The sequence below is a fragment of the Solanum tuberosum genome, unplaced genomic scaffold (genome assembly GCF_000226075.1).
Source record: "Solanum tuberosum cultivar DM 1-3 516 R44 unplaced genomic scaffold, SolTub_3.0 scf00018, whole genome shotgun sequence".
NCBI lineage: Eukaryota > Viridiplantae > Streptophyta > Magnoliopsida > Solanales > Solanaceae > Solanum > Solanum tuberosum.
This window is the reverse complement of record NW_006238944.1, coordinates 730617-752614: the sequence shown is the minus strand read 5'-3', so window position 1 is coordinate 752614 and position 21998 is coordinate 730617. Positions and strand designations below refer to the sequence as shown.

General features: G+C 33.4%; 1 protein-coding gene across 2 annotated transcripts; it reads left to right on the top strand.

Moving 5' to 3' along the window:
• Positions 1 to 11617: 11617 nt before the first annotated feature.
• On the top strand, positions 11618 to 15366 carry LOC102603111 (protein IQ-DOMAIN 1-like). 2 transcript variants are annotated; one of them, XM_006340400.2, is made up of 7 exons: positions 11618 to 11822; positions 12078 to 12107; positions 12342 to 12423; positions 12524 to 12844; positions 13106 to 13336; positions 13574 to 13693; positions 14271 to 15366. In XM_006340400.2, exons 3-7 carry the CDS (start codon positions 12352 to 12354, stop codon positions 14904 to 14906), a joined length of 1380 nt encoding a protein of 459 aa, XP_006340462.1. In that variant the 5' UTR covers positions 11618 to 11822; positions 12078 to 12107; positions 12342 to 12351; the 3' UTR covers positions 14907 to 15366. The 2 variants fall into 2 exon arrangements, with proteins under 2 accessions (XP_006340462.1, XP_015159067.1); XM_015303581.1 differs by having other exon boundaries at positions 11619 to 11822; positions 13571 to 13693; positions 14271 to 15364.
• The last annotated feature ends 6632 nt before the right edge of the window (positions 15367 to 21998 follow it).

The window sequence follows — 21998 nt, the reverse complement described above, 5'->3', positions numbered from 1 at the left end:
AAAGATATTTTGACATGAATTGATATATCTTTTTTTTTTAAAAACATTTAAAGATGAGTTTGAAAATATTTTTTTATAAGTTGAAATTATGTTTTAGATGCGTAATTTAAAATTTTGTGAGTGAAAATGTGATACTATTATAACTTATTCAAGATAATCTTCAAATAGAAACATTTCATCTTTAACAATAAAATTCCCTAAGATGATCACAATTAAGTGTGGCAAACGAGTGAATTAAATCGAATATGAGTTGATCTAAAATGAATCCATCGAAAAATGAGTTAAAGAAAAATGGATAAAGTACCCTACTAGACTTATATTTTAAATGAGTAAAAACGAGCTATCCAATGGATAAATATGGCAGTACCCATATTATAGTAGGGATCTTGTTAAAAACTTTAAAAATAAAAATTTAAAAAAAAAAAAATCGCCCCACCCCCTACCACCCCCCTTTGCCCCTCTATCCCAAAAATATGTAAAAAAATTAATTAATTTGTTTTTTTTTTATAAAAAAAAAAACTTATTTTTTAAAAATGTTTTTTATCACCACACCCCCCTACCAAGCCCCCCTTCCCCCCTCTTAAAAAAACGTAAAATTATTTAAATAATTTTTTTTAAAAATGGAAAAAGGGTCAAAAATGCCCTTAAACTATGTGAAAGGAACAAAAATGCACTCCATTTGTAGTTTGGTCCAAAAATGCTCTTATTGTTATTTAATGGGTCAAAAATGCTTATTTTCCAAATTAAATATATTATTTATTTTCTTTTTTAATACATTCTTTTTCTAATGATATTTTTTAAATTAGCAAATATTTATCTTACTTCAATTCAAAAAAAAAAAAAAGAAATATTTCTTATTTTATTATAATTATTTTTTATGATGGTTATACTATGATTTCTTATATATATGACATATATTATCCGTCGAAGGGTACATGAAGTTATTCTATTTTAATTGATAAAATGAGATTGAGAAGAAAAAAAAATCACTATAGGGGCATTTCTGGATCAAAGTATTGACTGCAAAGACATTTTTTAACCAAATATTGACGGCAAGGACAATTTTGAGCCAAACTATAAACGGATGACATTTTTGTTCCTTTCACATAGTTTAAGGATATTTTTGACCTTTTTCCCTAAAAAATTAATATATTTTTTTAAGTTCTTTTTCCACTCAACCCCATACCACTTTTTTTTCTTTTTTTTATGAATGAACATGTTTTACTCATTTTATTTATTTAACTATTCACTTATAAATAAGTAATATGAGTATTTTTCGGTTTTTATCCAATTGTAATGAGTTGAATATCCAACTCATTCAAAATAAATAAATATGAATGAATACCCATATAAATTACTCATTTTGGTACTCTAATCACAATTCAAACCTAAGCAAAATCATTGGACAAAGGGAATAAGGAGTTGAAATAATTAATTTAGAAAGAGAGTGGGGCCCTTTTGGCTATAATTAGTGGGTGGTCACAACTCTCAAAATTTGATGTCAAACTCAAGTAGTAGTGGAAGAGTACCACTAGCTCTTTGTTTGCTTCACAGAGTGGGCACCATGTATATACTGAAGTTTGCATTTCAATTCAACACTATACAGTGTCCTTACTAGTTTTCATTTCTTCTCTATTGCTTGAGAATAAGTCCAAATGCCAGTCTTCAAATATTCTTGATGTCTTCTCACATAACTTACTATATTTTTCTTTCTTTCTGAAAGAGTTTGACTAGGTACAAAATTTATAGAATATTAAGTAAGATGTTAGAGAGGTGATAGGACACAACTCTTTGGTCAAGAATTCTAGTATCTCGATTCTTGAGTAGTAACTAGTAAGTTACAAGATATTTCAATGATTTTGACTCTCGAGTAATACGCTACAAGTTATTAGATGTTTTTCTTCTCTTATAATTTAATTTTTTCTTGTTGGCTACTTAATTTAATAGACATTCAGACTCAATTCTTGAGTTTCATCTCAATTGATTTGTTTCCTTCTAAATCAGTTTTTTTTTTATCTTTGCTTAATATTATTTTATACTATCATAAAATAATGGTATAAATCTTTCTCTCTTTTAATATATTTTCATGTCTAGAGAATTTTCGTTAAAGTCATACAAAAACCGAAGAGAACTTGAGATGATGGACAATTATAAAACGTCTAATTTTTGGTAAGTAGAGGAGTGTATTACTAACATAGGTATATTCATGGTATTAATAATGCAAGAGAATTTAACGCATGCACTAGCATGGTTAAAGATACAATTGGCCCTAAAGATCTTTTTTACATCTTTCCTACCATATTTGTGGAGGGTATTATCATAAATAAATTATGCAATGCACATTCTATTTTTAGTACACCATACCAAAAAAATACATTAGAAAAAATCTTTACATAATTATCGCAAGCATAACTAATACAAGCATTAGTAATAAATTATATTTTAAATTATTCTTATACACCCTACTAATCAACCACTTAATAAATACTTCCTCCATTTAAAAAAGAATGGCATACTTTTCTTTTTTGGCATGATACATAAATGTGCCATTTAACTTGGCCTCATTTTCCATATATGCCCTCCAACTTTGGGTGTGTACAAGTAGACACTTAAACATGCATAAAGTTGATCAAGTAGACACATGAACCCTACGTGACATAATACAGGTAGGACACCACATAGGACACAAATTGCCATGTAGGATGCCACATAGGACGTGTGTGTCTATTTGTTCAACTTTATACAAGTTTAAATGACTACTTGTGCACACCAAAAGTTAGAGACCATAAATGTGAGCTGAAGTCAAATTTATAAAAAGGAAAAGACTCAAATATGTCATCGAACTTTGAGAAAAGTCTCATCTATGTCATCCGTTAAAAGTTTGGCCCATTTATGTCATTTCCATTTGAGAAAAGAATCTATGTCATTATTTATTAACTGAAATGACATAGATGAGCCAATTTTTTAACGAATTGTATAGATGAGTCTTTTCTCAAAGTTCAATGGCATATTTGAGTCTTTTCCTTTTTAAAAAAATAATTTAATTAATGACGTGACCGAATCATAATTGACCACGTATAAAAAATAATTTTGCAAAATCAAAAATATTTTTAGTTTACAAATAATGGCATGGATGAGCATTTCTTCAAACGGAAATGACATAGACAATCTAAACTTTTAAGGGATGACATAAATGGACCTTTTCTCAAAATTTGATGACATATTTGAGCATATCCCCTTTACAAATAAACAATAATAAGTAACAATTTGCATCTTAAAAGTGTACAAAAAAATAAATTTTAAATAGGTACATATAAAATTTATTTAGATATTAGACTTCTAACTAAAATTTCACTTTTAAGCCTCCAATTACGTTGATCCGCCATGGCCAACCACCTACTAAAAAGTTGTTTTGTCTGAAAGTGTAACTTTGGGAGAAGGCAAAGGTAACAATAAAGGTGAAGACAACAAAGACAGGGGAGGGGTCTGCCTATAAAGACCTCTCTGACTGTTACAGCAAAGCATGATGTCCATTTGTTGGTTGGGTTGTTGCACCATTTTAATACTCCACCACTTAATGTGTGGGTAGGGGGTGATGATTTGGCTAATCCAGATTGGATAATGCAAATTTCAGTTAGGATTTTCAATTTTTGAATTGAAGAAATTACAATATATATTCAGTCTTAATAAACTTGGATTGGATTAGATTTTGTGTGTTTTCAGATTAATGGGCTTGGATATTTTAGATTTTTTGTTTTGAACCTATGACTTGAGCTTAATTCCAATCAAATATGTTAATAGTTCTTCATTTCCACCACCATCATCCAAATAAAATATTCATGCTGGTCGCAATGACACCATATTATCAAGAAAATGAAACAGAAAAGCATTAACAAAGCGTCAAAAAAAAAAAAAAGTACTACATAGTGAAATCGTGTCGAAATAGAATGTATTTTGACATTTAACTTAATAATTAGTATTGGATTTATGAGTTAATATCAAATTACTAGGGTATTGGATTTATTAGTAATCTTCATACGAATTATACGCTAATTTCTAATGGGTAGGATTAAATATAAGGTATAAAGGTATTGGGTCTTCGAATATTCAAAACTTCAAATCTGAAATTTGATTTTTTTTTAAAATGACTTGGAAATCCAAACAAAAAATCTAAAAAAAATTGAATTTCGAATTTGCACAAACTATGTTACTCATATATTTGGGTTAGATATCTTTTCTCTAAGTTCGATCTCGTCACATAAGTGATAAGATTGCATCCAAGTTCACGTGTGAAGTCCAAAAATTAGAATAACACATACCAAAGTAGGTGTGTGAAAATTTCAATATGACCAATAAATCAAATTGAAAAGAGTGTTATTAACTTATTGGTGTTGGATTATCAGTTTAACAGTCTGAAAATGATTTTGTATCTTATGTTATTGCCTTTTCGGTTTGGTTAGCAGTTCTTTACATCTCCTTAATGATTTAATCGAAGCTTGACAAGGTTTGTTAAACTTACCCTTTTTATCTCAAGAAATTACTATTTTTATCATGTCATGTCATGCCAAAACCTGATCTTGGCGCAACAAATAATCGATGTTAAGGAATTTCACCGTAAGCACCTTATAAAGATGACAAACAACAACCATGTGTAACGACCTAAACCGTCGTTATTCAAAAGACACCTCGTGTGGAATTTCTATTTTTTTTTTGGCAATACGTTGCCAATTTATAAATGGAGGTACACAATGATTTTTGTTAAAATTGAATTGATCTGGGCTGACGTCAACCCACTATACGCTATGGTGGCACCACTGTAGCGCATACATGATCACTATTGCAAGGCTGGCAAAATCAGACACTAGATACAATGATGTCTTTTATTTTTCCTTCCACTTTTCATGAAGAAAATAGACAAGTGTTACTCCCAAAAATCTCCGCAGCTCCAAACTGGAAAGGAGAGATTTCAGCGTAAGGGACTTCATATCCCACGAAAGTCTAATATGTAACATCTCGCTAATCGAAAGAACTAGAAAGGGCTAGAATTAGAAAGAGTCATTTTTGGAAAGAATGAAAAATCTGGAAAATTGGTTAAGTTATGTTAAGTTTGAGTTGTTGGTCAACTTCAAATGACCATAACCCCTAGCTCAGGATGATTTAGGTGTGTTTCCAGATACCGTAGGAAAGATCTTTGAATTATATTTCTAACGTCGCTGAGTTTGCTCAATTCCGAGTTCGTATGAGTGAGATACACCCATTTGAAGTTGGGATGTTTAGATAAAGAAAGTCTAATTCGGATTTTAGAAGGGCATTATGGTCTTTTCCATACCCTATTAGTTTTATTTCATTTTTGGTAATTAAGATGGGGTCTAAATTTATAGGATTCAATTTACGCTATTGAAAAAGTTAGGGTTTTGAGAGAAAAGAAAAGAAGAGGAGAAGAAGCAAGAATCGTCAAATTCTCGAAGCTAAGATCGTGGATTTCATCAAGGGGTGATCCCTACGAGGTATGTGAGATCACATAGCATTGGGTTAGTTCACCCACGCGTCAATCATGATTCAATTCAGCGAAGTTGTGTAGTTTTGAAAACAAATATTGTGAGTTCTTGATAATAGTTCGTTTGAATTCTTGTGGGTTCTTGTTGTTGAAGTTTCTTTAGTTTGATTCATACAATTAGGTGTGATTTCAAGTAGAATCTATTGTATTTTGAGCATATAGTCGATTCTAAGTGTTTGGGGAAAGAACCAAGTGAAATTAGAGGGTTCAGAGTTGAAAAACGAAGAAGAAAAGTCAGAATTCACCTGGGCAGGGGACTAGGGTGCCGCCCCAACAGGGGCTCTGAAGTTTGACCTCTGGGGCACCGCGCCTGCCAGAGCGCCCCAAGTCATTCTCTAAAATTTTAAGGCTGGCGCACCAGGGACGCCAATTCTTCCACCTTTTCCCACTTCTTTCCGTACTAGTTCCTTAGAAATGTACCTATGTTTTCTAGTCGATTTCTATACTCTAAGGTACGTCTAAAACATCATGAAATCATCTATAAACATGAGATCATGAACCTTGAATCCATAATTCAATTCAAGGAAAGTTAAGAGTCAAGTCAAGAGAAGTTCATAGAGTTTTTCAAAAGTCATTTACAAACGTTTTACCTTTGTTTTAAGGTTTAAGATTTGAGTTGATTAAAGAGTAAGAGTAAAGTTCATTTCTTCAAAGATTATACAGGAACTAAGTATTCCCAAGAGCTAAAATGTTTTCACATTTGAGCAAGAAAGGAAACACCGATTTTCAAGAGAGCTTTTGGGCTAGTTTTTGAGTAATTATCTCAAATCAAAGAAAGAGATTTAGTTTTAAAACATATGAGCTGAGTATATTTTGGGAGTAGTATTGAGAACCGATATGGGGATGCAAGTTCATGATAACTCAAGTCTCCATAAACCATGTAGCCATCATGGGTAGAAAGGATCATACTTTTTAGATGATTCCTTAGTGCTTTTTAGCATAGACTAGTGGATCCACTTAATTGAGGCGTTTTATATGACGGCAAAGTATAAGACAGTTTTGACAGCGTGGGCGAGATGCTATATCATCACTTAGGCTCATAGTGATGGTTGTCGGTTAGAGAAACTCCCACAGTATTATATTACTTTATATGTAATTGAGTTGCTATTGTATTTTCTTTAATACATTGAGTTGTCACCTACTGTTTTAAATGCTTTGTATAAACTACACTATTATTGTTGTTTTTACCTTGAATTTGAGTTGAGTTATTCATGAGTTGAGTAAAGCCAAGGTAAGTGTTCATTTCATATTCATCTCAAGCTTATGTCATGTTTATTTTTCCCCTCGCATACTTGTACATTCAATCTACTGATGCAATTTGGCCTGCATTTTTTAATGATGCAGATACAAGTAACCAGGATCAACATCCAGTGCCCCGTTGATCCAGTTGGGCACTCAGAGTCAGTTGGTGAGCCTCTTTGCTTTCCGAAGGACTCCTTTTACATTGCTTTCTAGTATTTCAGTTGTTAGGATGATCGGGAGTCTTGTACCGACATCCCTCTTAGTATTTAGAGGCCTCATAGACAATTAGTTATGAGTCCTTTAGTCTTGTAGTTCAGATGTTTTGCTCTAAGACTTGTGTTGACATCTTGGCTAGTTTGAATGTTTCTTTTAAGACATTCTAAGTTATTTCATTAGTTCCTTATTTGAGACTATTTCTTGTGTTTAAGTCTTCCGCTGAGTAAGTAAGTCAGGCCAAAGGTTCGCTTGGGGTCAACAATGGTTCTCGAGTGCCAGTCCTGCCCAGGGTGTAGGCTCGGGGAGTGACACAATCTACGTCTGTCAGGATTCTCCCTATGGATCCAAAAGTTTGTATCCAAAGTTCTTCAGCAGTTACTTGGCGTCTAGGTATGCTATGTTTTCGTAATTGAGTAGTTAGACATGTCTTTACTTACATAATATTTTGGATGATTGTTGGGAGGCTTCATGCATAGGCCTTCGGGTACAAAGTTTGATTGGTTGAATATGTAGCTAGTTGTGGATCGGATACCACACTGGTACATACCAGTGGATCGGGTACCATGCTGATACACTAACAATTTGGGTGTGGATTCCATGAGAGAACCGATTTACTTCTTGTAATGTTGTTGTTACATGTTGGTCTTTGAGTGACCAAAATTTGTGTTTAAATATTGGTATGGTTCTTGTGTAGACTGAAATTGCATATTAAACGTTGTAGATAATGATTAGGGATCCTTGGCGGTCTGGATTACTGAAACGGTGTGATGACTCATGTATGACTGGTTGTGATGTTTGCAATCATGTGGGACATGCTTCGTGTGAATGTAAGTCTGGGCGAGGACCGAGAGTCCGTGCTATTTTATAATTGTGATTATAATTATAATTATATATATGCTAAATTATTGTTACTTGTCCATATTTTTGTATAAATAGAGTGCTGTTAAGGCATGAGAATTGGTGGGAGAATAGCAGACTAGTTAACAGAGTGGTAGTGACCTTCTTTTAGGAAATTCTTAATGTGATATAAAGGGTTAGGTTATGATCCGATATGAGGATGGAATGACCTAGATGGTGTGGTTGGCGTGGAAAGGAGGTGGGTGACTTGAGATAGAGTGTTTGGATTCTAGGGTAATACTTCTTGTGGTAAGAGTGATGATTGAGGGGGTCAACGTCCTAATTTTATCTTCAAGTTGCATGTTTCTTCTTATTAAATTCTTGATATTATGTGGTGAATTTGGGTCGACCGACGATGCCTACCGATATGTGTTGTTTGTATACTGATACTATTCTTGCGATGCCACTTGACATATTCTGGTTGTAGGATTCAATGATGTTTCATAGGTGAAGACGATAACGGTCTTCGAAAGTTTCTACTCTTCTTTCCTTGTGGTGGGAGGTGTATCGTATTTCTCTTATGAATTGTACTATTAGAAACTCTTATACATGTTTAGACTAGTTACTTGGAAGGGTTTAGTGCATTTTCTTTACAAATATTCTTGTTTTAATTTAAGTTAAGAGTATTCTTATATTGAAATAGGGCGATTAGCTTATATATGTACAATTCCACATTTCATTTTTAAAAAAAAAATTATCACCAGGGTTGTCAGCCCTTAGTGTGAGGGGTTAGGCTTGACCCCGACCATGTATATTCATCCAAAAAGGTACAAAGTTATAGGGGACATGGACCTAATTCCAGCTACACAAAAAATTTCCAAAGAAATAAAGAAAGGATTAGCCTATACAATATCCTTTCCTATAAAGAAAAAGCTTTTTAGCTAACAAAAAAGCTGCATTTCTCATATCTTGTTCTTATGGACGGAAATTGCCATTTATCTAGTTGAATTAAGCAATTAACCTCTCTAGGAAGTTGATGATGAGAGGAGTAAAATGTTTTTTTTTTCACTAGAGGATGCCAATTTTGCAAGAAAGTTGGCTAAATTGTTTAAGTAACACCATACCACACTTCATAATTTAAAATTTCTCGTAAGGATTCTCCTATGTAAGTGTTTAAGTAACACCATACCCCATTCTCACTCAATGATTCAATTGTGCATAATTAAGATCAAGACACAACTAAATGAAACACTCTAACTTTAGATTCAATGTAATTGATTCATTCCAGATTGAATAGAAACTTGTGTATGTGTGGCTTTCCCCACAGAGGTTGTAAGTTGTTTATACCTATTGCTCTCCCTCGCCTCTCTCACTTTATACAAACACAAATGCATAAATTATGTTTGTGTTTGTATAAAGAGAGAGAGAACTATACATACTAATATATATCTCTCCGTTCTATACACTTATAATTATACAAATACAAGTCTTCCCCTGCCCAGTTCTCTTTTGCCTTTCTCTCTCTCGCTTTATACAAACACAAATTATACAAAATACAATGTATAATTTGTGTTTGTATTAAGCGAGAGAGAGATTTGATATATAAATACAAATGTTTTAACTCAATTCAATTGTATACGAATTTTATGCAGATATACAAACACAATCATTAATACATATACATAGTAGTTACATCTATACAATTATCTAACCGATATACATATACAATTCTCCTCTTTTCACTTTCTGCCCTCTCTCACTCGCCTCTCTCCTCTCTCTCCCAATCTCGCTCACCACTCTAGCCTAACACAGAGAACATATAGATATACAAACACGATTTTCATACAAATCGCCGCAAATTTTATACAAATCAGATGCTCCTTAGAAAACATATTTTTTCTATGGAGCGCAAATAACAAAACTATAGTTATAGAGCGCTAATATGATTTTTTATCTTTGTCATTCCTAAAATTTACCCAAAGAGCTTGCTCAACATTGGAACAACTGGCTTGAACTCTTTGAATAGCTTTTCTGTTCACACTAGCTTCAATATCGAGAAATCTTATATCTCATTTCTTTCATTGTGGCATCGTTGGGCTTGGTATAGAGTTTGATTAAAAAAAAGGAAAAAGTTTTTTAAAATTTATGATGTAAAATAAGTTTTAGATATTTACGTGAAACTAACAGTCTTAATCAACTTTTAATTTATCTCGTTAAAGTAATACGACAAATTTATATGTAATAAAAATAACTTAATTATTATGCATATATATTAAAAAAATAGAAATAAAATGTCAAAACATGGTAAATTAATCCGAAAAAGAAACACATGTAGGGTCTCACTTATAAATAACTTACCTTACACAAAATCTATGTGGTATCACTTATAACCATGATGTGTCATGGTGACATACACCATGTGTGTATTGTATAAGAACAATTTTAATATATGGTGTGAGATATAAAAGTTGGATTTATTATCATATAAGTTCAATAGTTGACATGACTATTTAGGGCCTGTTAGGCCATATAAGATGAAATCATTATACGAAGTTATGTGAGATAAAGTTAAAATTTTATTTGGACATGCAATTTGAGTTTTAAGTTGTATTTTTTGTTCATAAATATAAAATTTCTTAAGTTATGAAAACTATCAAAATATCCTAATTCTTATACAATCTTATCAAATAAGCAAAAGTTTGATAAAAAAAAAAGGAAAATTGAACATGAGTTATAAATGTATTGTTCTTTAATGTAATTCTCGCATATAGTACAAACAATCTGCTCACATTGAGCATGCATTTTTCGAAAGATACAACATCTATGAGATGCAAATCGCATATCCATATGCATACAAAATTGATCTAGATGACTATTTAAACATTGTGGCAATTTGCCTGTATTATGTCTATTAGTATTACATTTCGTAATATACAAGTATAGTCTAGCTATTTTTTCGTTATAAAAGTTAATTTTCTAACTATAAAACAAAATAAATCAAAGTCGTAGTTTTTTTTCAATCAAGCAAAAAATTCGATGATCGTCCATAAATTTTATCCTGTAAATTATCGAGAAAATTGGACAAAAGAAAGTTTTGCTTTTTAATTTTTAATTTTTTGAAGAACCATGAAAGGCAGAAGGGGGTTATGTTTTATTTACCAAAAATAAAATAAAATGATACACCGAACATGTGTGGATAAGAATGAAAATAGTAAAAACAACCCACTTTTATAAAAAAATGAAACGTTCTCAATTAATTTTCATCAATTAAGTAACTATCAATTAATTAATTTGACTGTTAGGATTTGCAAAAAGCCATAATAACTGAAAGACAAGCCAAGTTGGTTGGTTGTCTACAGTTACTAAAAATAAAATAAAAAGTGTGATTCTAAGTTTGAGAGTATACAGAAAGAGTAGATATACCAACAAAGATTATGGTAGCGGTAGATAGATCTTTATCCTTAAATAAGAGGTCTCGAGTTCAAGTCTCTTTGAATATATAGTCATTTTATTAGGGATCGTTTTTAGTTATCAATATGAATTCAAATGTAATCAAGTTTTAATATGAATACCGGATACCAAATCAGATACAAAACAAAGATATATCCACGTTGTGTGCCCTAACTTCAAAGCCTGTCTTTGGGTCCCACACAAAACAGAAACATTTATTCCTCCAAAAAAAATTAAATACCGAAAGTACCCCTTTCCGTTATTCTTGTCTTCATCAACTTCCTCAACCTTTGAACTTTTCATTGTCCAGGTCCCCCCAAACAAATTTAATAATTTTCTTTTACAAATTCTTAAAAAATTATCTTTTGAGTCATATTCTTGAAGGCGTGCTCACAAGTTTCTTGATTTTGCTATATACATATTGTTCTTGTTCCTGTTTCATTTTATGGTGGGGACTTGGTGATTGATTTCATTAATTACAACAAACTTTCTTCTCATATTTATCAAGATTCAGTTTTAGGTACATGACAAATAAACCAACCTGTCTTTTTTTTTGTTTTACGTTTCATTGTGTTTTGTTTTGTGATCATGAACTGTCAATTTTGAGATTTTTTTTTTCTGTTTTAATGATGATCTTGCATTTTTCGCATTTGGGTTATGCATATTGTTTTTGTTGATTAATTAGAAATGTTTGTTGATTTGCATTTTCTTAAATAATTTTTTTGGGAAAATTATTTCTCGAGTGCTGATTTGTGTTGTTTTCTTTTTTTGATAGATTGCTGTTGGAGTCTGTTATATCCTTTTGGTAAGATTTCTGGCATTTGACATTTGGGGGTTTCTAAAATAATTTTTTAAATTTTGCGAGTAAATTTGTTATGTTGTGAGGGGACATTATGTTTTGATTAATGATGATCTAATAATGTGTGTTAGTTTCGAGTTTCAACAAAACAGAGACTTTAGATCTCTTTGTTGTCATGTCTTAGTTTTTTGTATGATAGTGAAATGTTATCTTTAATTTTTGGATCTTCTTATGGTATAGATGCTTTGAAATGGGGAAGAAAGGAAATTGGTTTTCATCGGTGAAAAAGGCGCTTGGTTCGGGTAACAAAAAGAAAGATAAGGTAGTGGATGATTGCAATGACATTATTTTATTTTATGTGTGTGTCATATTCTGTATTTTCTTGAGTAATTGTTTAATGCTTTTTTTTTTGTTTTTACTAGAAGAAGCAGAAATCTGAAAAATGGTCCGAAAAGCAACAGAGCGACGAAATGGATTCTTCGAATGCAGAAACTGCATTAGTGAGTCCTGCAGCCCCTACTCCTCGGCCGGTAGAGCAGATGAAATTGATGGAAGCGGAGAATGAGCAGAACAAGCACGCGTATTCCGTAGCTATTGCCACTGCTGTTGCTGCAGAAGCAGCAGTTGCTGCTGCTCAAGCTGCTGCTGAGGTTGTTCGGCTCACAGCTGCAGCCTGTAGCTCGGGTAAATCAAAGGAAGAGATTGCAGCTATAAGAATACAAACAGCTTTTCGAGGATACTTGGTAGGATGTCTAACATCTGGTGTGATTTAAGCTTGCATAATATGATCACACATTTTGACTTCTTTTGAATGATGCTGTTTTACTCGGTGATTAGTTTTAGCGTAGTCCAAAAATAGCGAAAATGCTCAGTATAGTGTCATTTCTGAAGGGGAACATCCAAATTGCAAAATTATCAGTATATACTCGTCATGATTTAGCTAGGAGAGCATTGAAGGCCTATTTTATACTGCAAGTAGTTTCTGATATTCCTATTTTATACAGGCTAGGAGAGCATTGAAGGCGTTGAGAGGATTAGTGAGGTTGAAGACAATGATTCAAGGGCAATCTGTGAAGAGACAAGCCACATCCACCTTAAGGTGCATGCAGACGCTAGCTCGTGTTCAATCTCAGGTTCGTGCCAGAAGAATTAGGATGTCAGAGGAGAATCAGACACTCCAGAGACAGCTCCAACAGAAGCATGAGAAAGAGCAGGAGAAGCTGAAAGCATCTTCCGTAAGTACCTTTCATATATACACTAGATGGTTTGTGTGTATGTCATTTGTTTCCGATAATATTCTGAGTTCGACATCATGTTTCAGCATCATCTGCTTTGGGTTATCCCCTTGCTTTTTCTTTTTCTTCCACTTAAAGGTGGTTTTTACTTTTTATCTTGGTTTCCCCGCAAAGAAATATGTACTCTTTGGTCATGGTTTGCGCCTTTTGGCTGAATTTTCTTGCATTTTGCAGCAGTCTGGAGATGATTGGAATGACAGTACACGGTCCAAGGAACAAGTTGATGCAAACCTCCAGATGAAGCAGGAGGCTGCCACGAGAAGGGAAAGGGCTTTGGCTTATGCATACACACATCAGGTACATACATTCTTTTCTTAAGTCCTTTCTTATCTATCTACAAATTGAATGCTGAAATGCTACATACTTTTTCCATAAGCTTTATGTTAAGACCAAAGCTTTGTCTGGAACTACAAAAGATAGCTGCAAAGATCTTATTATATAATATGTAGCTTCATTCCTGTAAAACTCATGTTGTCCTCCATCTTTTATTTCCATCAAAGTAAAGCTGATAAGTTGTTTGGAAATTGAAGTTTGTTCTAGTACTTCTAGTTCTTGCTTCCTTAGGTGGTATATCTAACTTGGAACATAGATCTAACTTGTCTTGACATGTCAAATCTGTAAAATAGAGATGTTTCAGACTTGTTCCGATGAAACGTTGCTTCATTTGATCTTTACGTATAAATAAAATCTCTGGAACTAGTCACCAATAGGATTTACGGACGAAGATATTGCTGACATTTTCCTTCCTGAAAACAATCTAGAATGTAGCAGTTATTTATACTAAAGATTACTAGAGTTCTTTGATATTTAATTTCTCGTTACATGATTTAAATTATTGAAGAATCTAATATGGAATCATATACTTTTACAACAGTCAACACGGAGGAATCCTTCAAAATCTACAAATCAAACATTCATGGACCCAAATAATCCCCACTGGGGCTGGAGCTGGTTGGAACGTTGGATGGCAGCACGGCCATGGGAAGATAAATGTGCAATGGATAAAGAACCTAACAGTGACGAGGTCGCTGCAGAGAGCCCAGCAAGCCATTCCACTGCTGTGGCTGCCATCACTCATCGTGATTTCCACCTTGACAATAGGCCTTCTCCAACAGCTCATAAGCAAAGCCGTCCTCCTAGCCGCCAATCACCATCAACACCTAGATCAAAGACCGGACGAATAAGGCCAGCAAGCCCCAGGGTGAGTAATGTGGATGATGACTCTAGAAGCATGACGAGTGCACAGTCAGAACGCTGCAGGAGGCATAGTATTGCTGGTTCATCAATTAGAGATGATGAAAGCCTGGCAAGTTCCCCATCTGTTCCAAGTTACATGGCAGCAACAGAATCAGCACGAGCAAGGTCCCGCTTACCAAGTCCTTTGGGTTTCGAAAATATAGGGACACCAGAGAAGGGAAGTGTTAGTTCTACGAAGAAGCGATTGTCATTCTCAGCATCCCCTGGTGGTGTACCAAGGAGACACTCTGGTCCACCAAAGGTAGAGATATAAAGTACCTAAAGCATCCTAGTGCCGTAAGGAGCACTTGAGATAGCAGGAAAATCAAGAAGTTAGACCATTTATTTGACTTGTCATTCCTAAAACTATTCTCATGAGTGTGCATATTGAATAACGGTGAGCTGTAACTACAGAGGAACGGAGGATAAAATAGAGGATTGCGGCATTGTATTTGAGTCTTTTTTTCATCTACTCACCAACATGTTTCTAACCTTATGCATAACTACAACAAAAGTTTGTGTGCTACATTGCTAGTGATCATATTTAGTGTCATTTGCTTTATAGTGATGGCGTTCTTGGGTGTGCTCTTCTTTCGTGTTATTTTTCTTCTCTTTTTGAGTGCAATATTGAAATTTTTAGATGTTGGTAATCTCCAGCCATTCTGGTGTTACTGTATACATTGTAATTCTGATTTCTGAGTCATCTATGTGTTGCTGTTACTGTATGAAGCTTATTTGTCATGCCACATCTGTTGGTTTAAAATTTCGATATGTAGTTTTTTAATATGGAGAGTTGTTGACAATAAGAAAAGGAGAAGTTTCAAGCATGTTTAGTGAATAGTGGATATTCATAATGCTTTAGGTAGGTTGTTGGATTATTTTGTCTCCTCAAAACCTCTTTAATTGGAAGCTTACTTGTCCTAATGGTAACATAAGAATACCTATTTGGGTTGTCTGGTCTTTTATTGCAATAAACGCGTGAAAATTTTTCGAGAAAAAAATGACAAGGATTGTTAAGTATGTTTTCCCAATTTCTATATTTTGAAATTTTTTGATAGATGAATGTTAATATGGGAGCGGGAGTATCAGATTAACATTACAAATACAATGATACAACAATATATATAATAAAGGAAATTAGAGGAAACCAACTACTAGCAGAAAGATGTAAAAGAGCTCCGAAAAATTCTCATAAGCCACTCTAAGCTTGAACGGCTAACCGGAAAAGATGCAACTTGCCTAGCCACAAATTTATATCATAATAGGATGCATCGAAGAGAAAAGTATATGGTCAGTACGTGAAATAATACTCTGAGTATATAAGATGACACTCAACATAATCATTTCGGGTGGCAACCTGTAGTATGGCAGTTTAGTATGTTTGATCCCTTCCCTTTTTGGCCTTTTAACTTTAAAAGACAATGTTACTTGTATGAATTTGAAAGCTAGTTTTAATTTTTGATACGTTGATCCTTCCACTTATATGTTTTAATCATATTTTCTCCAGAGTCATTTTTCATTGAAAAAAAAACCTGTAGTAAGAATTGATAAGTATGTTAATAATTATAAATGTAGTGACATAATGAAAGACAGTTTAAAATGAGTGTATGAAGATCATTTGAGAACTTGCTTTCAATTATATAATGGTAAGTCTAATTCTGTAGCCTTGAACTGAAATTAGATTTGAACTGTCATGACTGAGAAGAATCATGATGACTATTCAAGTATATGAAAATAATGATACTTTTACCGGGGAGTTTCTTACAATCGACATACACCATGAAACATATCCGGTAGATTGATTATAATGTTTTACTCTCGTCTCAAATTTATGAACAGTTGGTGCCGTTGGAAAGAGGACCCAAATACCTTTAATTTGATAGGTAATAGGGCACATAAGTCTTTATATTCTAAGAGATGTGCTCGTTTGAAGTTGATCCTTACATGATCTCATGCAAAAACTTAATTGGTAGGAAAGCTTTGAACTTGATTTAGTGATAGAGGTTCTTTATGACCCTAATTCACATCCAATACACTTTCCTAACTTAAGAGTTTATCTTAACATCAAAGTTCATAGAAATTGCCGAGTTTGGGCCTAAATGCATATGGAGAATGGTTTGGATTTTTACATAGAAGTTGTGGGGTGTTACCCTATCTCTCTTCGTATGTTGACACATCCATTGCACCATTCTTATTTCCACAACTTTTATCTTTTGAATGTGAGATGTCTTGACTGGTCAATATTCTACCCCATACAACATAGTTGGTCAAAGCACCATTCTATAGAACTTGTCTTTAAGTTTTGGTGACATCTTCTTATTACACAAGACTCAAGATGCAAACCTCTATTTCATCCACCCTGCACCAATACGATGAGTGACATCCTTGTCAATCTCCCTATTCTCTTTGATAAGAAACCCAAGATACTTGACACTTCCTCTCTTTAGCATGAATTGTGTATTAAGCCTCACTTTCAAGCCAATCTCATGTTTTACGTCACTAAACTTACATTCCAAGTATTCTATCTTATCCTGCTCAACTTGAACCCTTTGGACTCTAGGGTTTATCTCCAACCCTCTAGCTTAACGTTAACTCCACTGCGAGTCTCGTCAATTAGAACTTTGTCATCCGCAAATAACACATACCATGGAATCTCACCTTAAATTTGCCGCGTAAATTCATCAAACACCAAGAAAAATAAAAATAAGCTAAAGGTTGTTCCATGATACAACTCCATTAAAAAACTGAAAAGTACTCTGAGTCTCCTCCTATTGTCCTTACCGATTCTAAGCTCCATTGTACATGTCCTTGATCACCTTTGCATACACCATATGCACACCTAAGCCTTCAAGCATCTCCATAGAGCCTCCCTTGGAATGTTGTCGTAATCTTTTCTAGGTCGATGAACACCATGTGTAAGTCCCTCTTCCTCTCCCTATGCTACTCCACCAGTCTCCTTACAAGATGACTGACTTTTGTAGTTGAGCATCCTGACATAAATCCGAATGTCGCAAGTCTCCATTGACGTTAATAATTTTTTTCCCAATTTTATCCTTATTTAAATAAAGAAAATTTTACTTAACCAAAAAACTACTGTAGAGCTACGTCTTTTTCAAGGTAAGAGTAAGTTATTAAAAATACAGTAAAACCTCTATAAATTAATACTCGGTAAATTAATAATCTCTCTAAAGTAATATTTTCCTCCAATCCCGACTTGGGCCAATGGAAAAAATCACCAATTTCGATAAAATAATAAGATAATATATTTTTAAAAAAGACCCCTATATAAATATATGGTCCCATTAATATCATAAATTAATAATTCTTTAAAAGTACAAATATATCTAAGACAATTTAGTGAAATATGATTCTATTGTGTTCTGTTTTTTCTTAAAATTTAAATCTAGTTGAAGCACATCTCTAACTTTTCTTCTAAGCTCTGGACCTCTAAACATGTATCACTTTCATCCGAATAATCCAACAGGTTATTGACATCCATTTTATTGTGGTAACCGAGATCATTAATCATGACATCAATTCATGAATGGCGTTATCACAAGTGGGTTCATTCAAATTCTCTGAGATTGCATCCCCCAATGAATTTACAGTGCTAAAATGTCACGCCCCGAGCCTACACCCCGGACGTGGCTGACACTCGAGAACCATTGTTGGCCCCAAGCGAACCCTTGGCCAGGCTTACTTACTAAGCAGAAGACTCTAAGCATTATTACAATGATCAAATGCACTTACTCAAATTGTTAAATAAAATAACTTAGAATGTTTAACAGTCAACATTCAACTAGGCCAAAATAGCAACTCAAGTCTTAACATATGAAATGATAATGCAAAGACAACTGAACTACTAATTGTCTGACTGTCTATGAAGCCTCTAAAACAAAGAGGGATGTCGGGACAAGACCCCCGATAATCCTAACAATGAAATACTAAAAACAAAGTAAAAGGAGTCCTTCGGAATGCAATGAGGCTCACCAATTGACTCTGAGTGCTCAACTGGATCAACGAGGCGCTGGATGTTGATCCTGGTTACCTGCGTCTGCATCATGCATCATAATAAGATGCAGGCCAACTGGCATAAGTACATTGAATGTATGAGTATGCGAGTTGGAATGCTAAACATAACTTAAGCTTGAAAAGAATCTGAAAGAAACATTTACCTTGGCTTTACTTAACTCTTGAACAACTTAACTCAATATAAAGCAATAAAACACATGCAATATCTATAAAGCTTGTAAAACAGTGGGAAAACAACTTAGTTCGTTAAAGAAATTGCAATAACAAAACAAACTCAACTTTACTCATGTAATAAAGTAATATAGTTTCTGTGGGATTTTTTCTAACCGACAACCACCACTATAAGCCTAAGTGGTGATACAACGTCTTGCCCACGCTGCCAAAGCTGTTCTATACTTTACCGTTATATAGAACGCTTAACTAAGTAGATCCATTAGTCTATGCTAAAAGCATCTTAAGGAGTGATCTAAAAAGTATGATCCTTTACTACCCATGGTGGATACATGGTTTATGGAGACTTAAGTTAATATGAACTCGCATCCCCATATCGGTGCTCAATACTACTCCCAAAATATACTTAGCTCAATGATTTAAAATCAAAACTTCTTTCTTTGGTTTGAGATCATTACTCAAAACTTTTAGCTTAAAAGCTCTCTTGGAAATCAGTGTTTCCCTTTCTTGTTCAAATGTGAAAACATTTTAAACTCTTGGGAATACTTAGTTCCCTTATAGCTTTTTGAGAAAATGAACTCAACTCTTTACTCTTTTCTTAACTTGAAACTTAAGTCTTAAAACAAAGTTAAAACATTTGTGAAAAGCTTTTGAAAACTTTATAAACTTCTCTTTAATTTGACTTTTAACTTCACTTGACTTGACTTTTAACTTTCCTTGAATTGAATTATGGATTCAAGGATTGTGATTGGTGATAGGAAAAATCTCATGATGTTTAGGAGTGTTTGTAGATAGCTAAACATGAGAAAAGATCAAGAAATCACCGTCTTGGAACAAGTCCGCGACGCGAAGTTTCATTTAAATATTTGATTGCGAAATTAAATTTTGAGATAGAGGAGTCCGCGTCCCAACCGCGACGCGGTGCTGGTTTTTGTTCACTGGGGGAGTAAGTCCGCGATGCGTACTTGCGTGCCAAAACCCGCTTGACTTTTTCCTTCTTCATTTTCCAGCCTCAATTCGCCTAAACTCGACTATTTTTCTCAAATTCTTTTTAGATTCCAATACCCAGAATATGTACCCAATAACCTAACTCAAAGCAACTCTAAAACTCGACATAAAGATCTCAGAAACATCTCATTTCAGCCCAATTCAAGAACGATATCAAATTCAAGAATACAAATCAAGAACATCAACTTTCAAACTCTTTTAGGACGAATTCACGCTGAAATAAACATGTTTGGCACATGGGTGAACAAACCCAACGTTATGAAAGCCTCACATACCTTGTAGGATTGAATCCTTGGCGAATTCCACAACCAAAATCGCAAGAACTTGACGAATCTTGAGTTTCTCTTCTCCTTTCTCCTCCTTTTTCTTCTCTCCAAGCCCTAGTGTATTTCTTAAGTGTGTAAACTGAACTAACTTAGTTTAGACTCCAAATAATTACTAAAAAATGGATTTAATAAATTGGATAAAGAAGAGATTAAACTACCCCTAAAAAATCTGGGTTGGACATTTCCTTATTCGAACAGCTCAACTTCAAATGGGAATATCTCACTCATACGAACTTGGAATCACACAAACTCGGCGGCGTTGGAATTATTTTTCCAAGATCTTTCCTACGATATCTGGAACCACATCTAACTCATCCTGATCTAGGAGTTATGGTCGTTTGAAGTTGACCAAAAACTCAACTTAACATACTTGACAAATTTCCAGATTTTTATATTCTTTCCAAAAATGGTTATTTCCAATTCTTAAGTTCTTCCTAGTTATTTCAAATTGGCGAGATGTTACACGAAAACAATTTGCTATTGTCTCTTGCTGAACATTTGTTGTCCAAGCAATGATTGCAAAATTGATATAGTTCAAAACATTAATCTTTGCTGGATCTGTTTTTTCCCACTTCATAGCCTTCTAATATCCTACGATAAAATTTGTTATGATAATACATTTTGAAAGTTCTTATTATCCCAGCATCCCAAGGTTGAATTTTGGATGTCATGTTGGGTGGCAAGAAAAACAATTCAACATTTTGTAGTCCTTCAATATTTCTATTATGGGCTGGACAATTATCTACCATAAGCAAAACTCGTCTACCATGCATTTTTGTGGTCAAACCAACAAATATATTCATCAAAAAGCACACTTGTCATCCATGCTCTTTTGTTTGCACGATAGTGACAATTCAATAAATATGATATATAAATTTGTAAGCTATAATGATTTTGATGTATTCGTTGTACTTTATATATAATATTTTTTTATGTGAAATCAATAAATATGATACATAAATTAGCAAGATATAATGATTTTGATGTGTTCGTTGTACTTTATATATAATATTTTTTTTATGTGAAATCAATAAATATGATACATAAATTAGTAAAATACAATGATTTTGATATAATCAAAATTAACCTGCATTAAATCTCAAACCATTTTTTAAATTAATAAATATTAATTTATCGATTAAATAATATCTCTATAAAATAATAAAATTTCATGGTCCCACCTATATTAATTTATAGAGGTTTTACTGTAAATCTTACTTTCTAGAAATTAGCATTTTTTTAAGGGGTATGCCCAACCTAAAAATACTACTCCCTCTGTCCCAATTTATGTAACTTACTTTCCTTTTTAGTCAGTCCAAAAAAGAATGACACATTTCTATATTAAAGTAACAATTTAACCATAAAATATCTATTTTACCCTTAATGAAATGATTTACAACCACACAAATTTCTATCATTCATTTTGAACTACAAGTTTTTAAAAGTCTTTCTTTCTTTCTTAAACTCCGTGCCGAGTCAAACTACCTCACATAAAATGAAACGAAGGGAGTAGTATTTTGAAACAGAGAGAATAAATAATATTTTTCTTTAAGAAAGCATAAAAAATGACAAATTAAATGAATCGGAGAGTAAATATGAATTATACAAGGATTGCATGGGAATTAAATTCCATAAAACACCTTGACCTAAAGCCTAAAATGCGTCTAAACAAGTACACAAACGGACATAAAATGCCAAAAATTGTCCCATTTCCCACTAGATGCTGCGTCACTCAATATTATCCACACTCACCTCTCAACCCCAGTAATTATCCAAATCCTCACCTACAAAAATATAAATTAAATAAAGCAAAAATAAAGTTTCAAAAA

What these genes read in the sequence shown, in the direction of transcription:
- LOC102603111 (XM_015303581.1), top strand. Translation starts at nt 12,352, where the DNA reads ATGGGGAAGAAAGGAAATTGGTTTTCATCGGTGAAAAAGGCGCTTGGT. An exon ending in CAGCTTTTCGAGGATACTTG is followed by an intron (nt 12,845 to 13,105) that starts GTAGGATGTCTA and finishes TATTTTATACAG; the next exon opens with GCTAGGAGAGCATTGAAGGC. An exon ending in AGAAGCTGAAAGCATCTTCC is followed by an intron (nt 13,337 to 13,570) that starts GTAAGTACCTTT and finishes TGCATTTTGCAG; the next exon opens with CAGTCTGGAGATGATTGGAA.